At 35.6% G+C, this 4,343-nt stretch overlaps 1 protein-coding gene across 2 annotated transcripts; it reads right to left on the bottom strand.

Annotated features, from left to right (window-relative positions):
- LOC105156034 (Dof-type zinc finger DNA-binding family protein) lies at positions 1-2,093 on the bottom strand. Of its 2 annotated transcripts, none has more exons than XM_011072061.3 (2): positions 1,936-2,093; positions 1-1,454 (listed from the first exon to the last, which is right to left on the bottom strand). In XM_011072061.3, the coding sequence occupies exons 1-2, from the start codon at positions 1,960-1,962 to the stop codon at positions 573-575; spliced, it is 909 nt and encodes a 302-aa protein (XP_011070363.1). In that variant the 5' UTR covers positions 1,963-2,093; the 3' UTR covers positions 1-572. The 2 variants fall into 2 exon arrangements, with proteins under 2 accessions (XP_011070363.1, XP_088732660.1); XM_088876534.1 differs by lacking the exon at positions 1,936-2,093 and adding an exon at positions 1,726-1,919.
- Between the last annotated feature and the right edge of the window lie 2,250 nt (positions 2,094-4,343).

Genomic DNA, 4,343 nt, shown 5'->3' with positions numbered 1-4,343 from the left:
TTAGACTGAAAAACTCTCACCACAAATACTCATATATATATATATATATAATACAAAAATTCAGTTATACATAATTTGATTATTCTAATTTATAGCATGCAACCAAATGACACTGAACAACACTGGGGTTTCTCTCTTGCCTCTCTTTTCTTGATAATACAGACAACTTTGTAGTAATAATCTCATGCATACAGCTTTTTCGCCCTTCAAAAATCCGGGCTTCATTTCTTCATTCCCATCACTATACAGCATCCCAATTAACTCATAGCTAGTAAACTCATCATGAAGCCATTTCTAAAACAAGCTTCAAACTCCATCACCATCATCATCATCAAGGGCTAATTATAGATAATTAGACTTAATAATCAAGAAAAGAGAGGAAAGACATATAACCCTATATATATATATTTAAGTTAGTTTCTTTTTCGATTTTTCTTTTTTTTCTTTGAAGAAATATTCCAAACAAGCATGATCATCCCACCACAAGACACTAAGAAATTTTTTAAAAAATAATTATAAATATATATATGTGAAATATGATTAATTACTGGAATATATGATGAGTGAGTTGTTTACCATGATCCTCCACCCATGACTCCACTCCAGTACCCAGTGGAGTCAGCTCCTTGCTGATGATCTCTATTATGTTCAGCATCAGTGCTTGTGTTGCTGGAGACCTGTTTCAAGTCTTCAAATGGGAAAAGAAGCTTCCCATTTGATTCTTGTAGCCCCTGGAAACTTCCATAATTGCTCCCAAGCCCATCAAGGGAGAAGTTGAGAGAAGGTTTGAAGTCAGGCAAATTAGGGAACCCTGATGAGTAAACTGTGTTGAGATCGGTTGTCGTAATGACCGGCGGCAGTAATGGCGCCATGAATGATGAACTCAAACCCCTTGTAGTTGTTGTTGCTGTGGGGAGTCCAGTCAAGAGCTCCAGAGAGTTTGCTGATGAAGAAGAAGAGGGGTTTTGCAGTTCAAGCTTGGTGCTGCTGTCGAAGTTTGGGACTTGGATCATTTCAGTTAGGGCCTTGAAGTCATGGTGGTGGGCTGAGAAGCCCAGGTTGAGATCTTGGCTGGTTTCAACTACTGCCTGGATCTTGTTAGGGTTTTGTTGGGGGACTAAATCAGGGAGTTTCTTGGATGAATTTGATGATGATGATGATAGAGAAATACTGGTGTTGTTGTTAATAGTGGTGGATGAAGATCTCTTGTTCTTTCTTGAACCCCCTCCAACAGGGATGTTCCTCAGAGATCCACCTTCAGTCCAGTACCTTCTGCATGTCTTGCAGAAATACCTAGGCTGAGAGAGGCTGTAGTTGTTGTAGTAGCAGAACTTTGTGTTGGTGGAATTGCATCTAGGGCAGTTCAAGGCTTGTTCTTTCTGAGGCCTCACTTTTCTCTCCACTGAGGGCTTTGAACAGGTTATTATCTCATCCATTGGTTTCACCACTATGTCCTAAAAAAGCCCAGAAAAGAGATTAATACAAATTATATATATATATATATGTATATATTCAACATAAGAGAGACACCAAAAGGTGAAGATCAAACAAAGAAAATGACCACTAATTTCTCAGTTCAAAAGCAGATGCATGTAGGAGAGAAACAAACAAATTAATAAAGTTGCTACTGCAGCTGATTTGCACTTTTGCAAAGATCACAAACAACAGTAGAACAAGGGAAAAAGAACAAAAAACAAGAATAACAAATTTAATCTTTTTCATTACCACTGAGCAAAAGAGAGAAAGTGAAGTACAACAACATGAGAAGAACCAAAAAACAAAGGAAAAGGGAATTAAAGTAAAGGGCCTGAAAAGGTGGGTAGTTCTAGCTTATGAATATTATCTCATCCAATTTTTGGATCAAGAATGTTCTAAGTAAATGGATGCTGATCATACAAATTAAGAGATATTGTCAAAGGTGAGGGTTTGATGCACCTGAGGCCATTGAGCAGCTGTGTCCATGGGGGCCGGTGATGAACAGGCCGAGAGGAGGAGTGAAGAAGAAGGAACAAAGTGTTTTGGAAGTAAAAAAGAACCTGCTTTCTATCAAGTGGCTTAAAAAGCAGGAAAAGGAATGTTTGAAATGGTTTATGGACGCTCTATGTGCTTTATGCCTGTCTCTCTCTCTCTCTCTCTCTCTCTCTCTCTCTCTCTCTGTGTGTGTGTGTGTGTGAGAGAGAGAGAGAGAGAGAGAGAGAGAGAGAGATTCTGTGTATGTGATTATCGGAATGGAAAATTTCTTGGTCAAATTATGTCCGATCATATCTAGTGATTATAAGTATTATTGTACTAGGATTGATTTTTTTTGTTTAAGATTATATACTAATCATATTATTTATAATAATGCCTATAATTACATTAATTTCTTTTGAATATACTCTATTTAGAAATAATTACATTATTTGTACTGACTAAATTGTATTTACTGTCCTGTATGTTAGGAGGGTGACAATTTAAGGACTCTAGCTACAGACATAAGAGGAATATGATTGCCGGAGATTTATAATTTGTTGGAAGTTATTGATGTGGATTAAATTAATTTTTTTTTAAATTGAAATATTTGTTGACTGAGCATCCAATCAGCCCTCCTAGCCGCATAAGGGATGTTCAAATTGCAGTTTTTCTCATATATGTTTGGGGGTGACATTTTAAGGATTACAGTTCAAGCTGATACCAATTTTTGTGAAATTATTGTGCAGTTTGTGAACAATATTTTGGTCTGTTTTTTATAAAGTTGGAATATGAAAAACTTTACATTATTTTGTATATGATCTTTGTTCTGAACATTAATGTTATTACATTACCAATATTAGTTTATCTTCACACTTATTTTCCTATATTTTATATATTGTTGTTAGTTTATAGTATTACAAACCAGTTGAATTAGCATTTTAGCTATATTATTTACCAAGTGAAGCAAAGTATATATTAATACACATAAGCTAATGAAATGGGGGAAGAAAGTGTAGAAATCACCAATATTTTGTAACTGCTTTTTAAAATACTACCCTCCCTACACACAGGTCATAAAATGCACTTTAGTCATTGCTTACGTGGCTGAGGAAGGCTGATTGAATGCCTAGTAAGCAAAATCCCAATTAAAAAAAATCATAATTTCATATATATATATATATATATATATGTCAATTTTCATCACATTTTTAGGGTTGTGCATATGGGGGGTGAGTGGTGAAGAGTGATGAGAGCCCAGAAAACGCGTGCAAACATGTCCACCAATTCTACAAATTAATACTCCAATTTCACAATTATAATGTAATTTTGGATTAATTGATTTTCCTCTCAAAACTTCTTTCATTTCAACCACTCAACCAAATTGAAATTTTCTTCTTGCACTACAAAAAAATCACTGAATATTTGGAGTGGATTTTTCGAAACCGAACGTTATCGTTTTAATTTGAAATGGATTTTTGTTACAATAACGTTATCACGTCATTCTATAAAAATATAGGATTTTTGCAGCAAACAACCGTTATAAAAATCGTTCCAAAATTTTTGTTCCAAATTTAAATTAATACCCGTGAGAAATTTGGAACTGGGTTTGGACCAATCAATTTGAATTTATGACGGCCAAAGAAAAATTAAAGTTGACTGTTTCAAATTCGTTACAAATCTGTATCAATTTATTTTTTCCATCCCAAAAATAGAAAAACGTTACAAAATATGGCGTTATTTGGAATGATTTTTTCTCTTGTACTGGAAAGCCCGTTCTAAATTTTGTAAGTTTATTATTATTGAATGAAAAATTGTTTATAGAAAAACTATTCTTTTGGAATGGGTATAATGGTAAAAGATCGTCACTAAAATCGTTCCAAATCGTGCGTATTTTTGGCTCGTCTTGGACGCCCGAGCAACTTTTGGTGGCCTTGCATCTTTCTTTTATTGGCTCAAAATGTTGATTGATGTGAAGCTGTATGTCCGCAATTGCTCCAGCTGTGGAACAGAAACCAGATTGGAACTCTACAGCCACTCCCCATTATTCCTAGTCAAGTCTGGGAGGAGTTGAGTATGGACTTCATTCACCTTCCTAATTCCGGTGGCAAGACTGTCATATGAGTGATCGTTGACTGCCTTTCTAAGTATGCACACTTCGTTGGTTTGCTAAGAAACTTCTCTGCTTCTTTTCTTGCCGCCACGTTTGTCATTAAGGCTAATAAGCTCCATGCCATGCCTAAGTCGATCGTTAGCGACTGTGGTCCCTTATTCCTTAGCCGTTTCTGGCGTGAGTTCTTTTGTCTCAAAGTATCGGTCGATACGTATTCGGATCGACTGGGGTCTATTCAATATAATCGTCCAATTTTATATATTGTTTGAATTCATTTGGT

Source organism: Sesamum indicum, linkage group LG2 (assembly GCF_026168435.1).
Source record: "Sesamum indicum cultivar Baizhima isolate 11 linkage group LG2, ASM2616843v1, whole genome shotgun sequence".
NCBI lineage: Eukaryota > Viridiplantae > Streptophyta > Magnoliopsida > Lamiales > Pedaliaceae > Sesamum > Sesamum indicum.
This window is presented reverse-complemented; position numbering and strand designations above follow the sequence as displayed.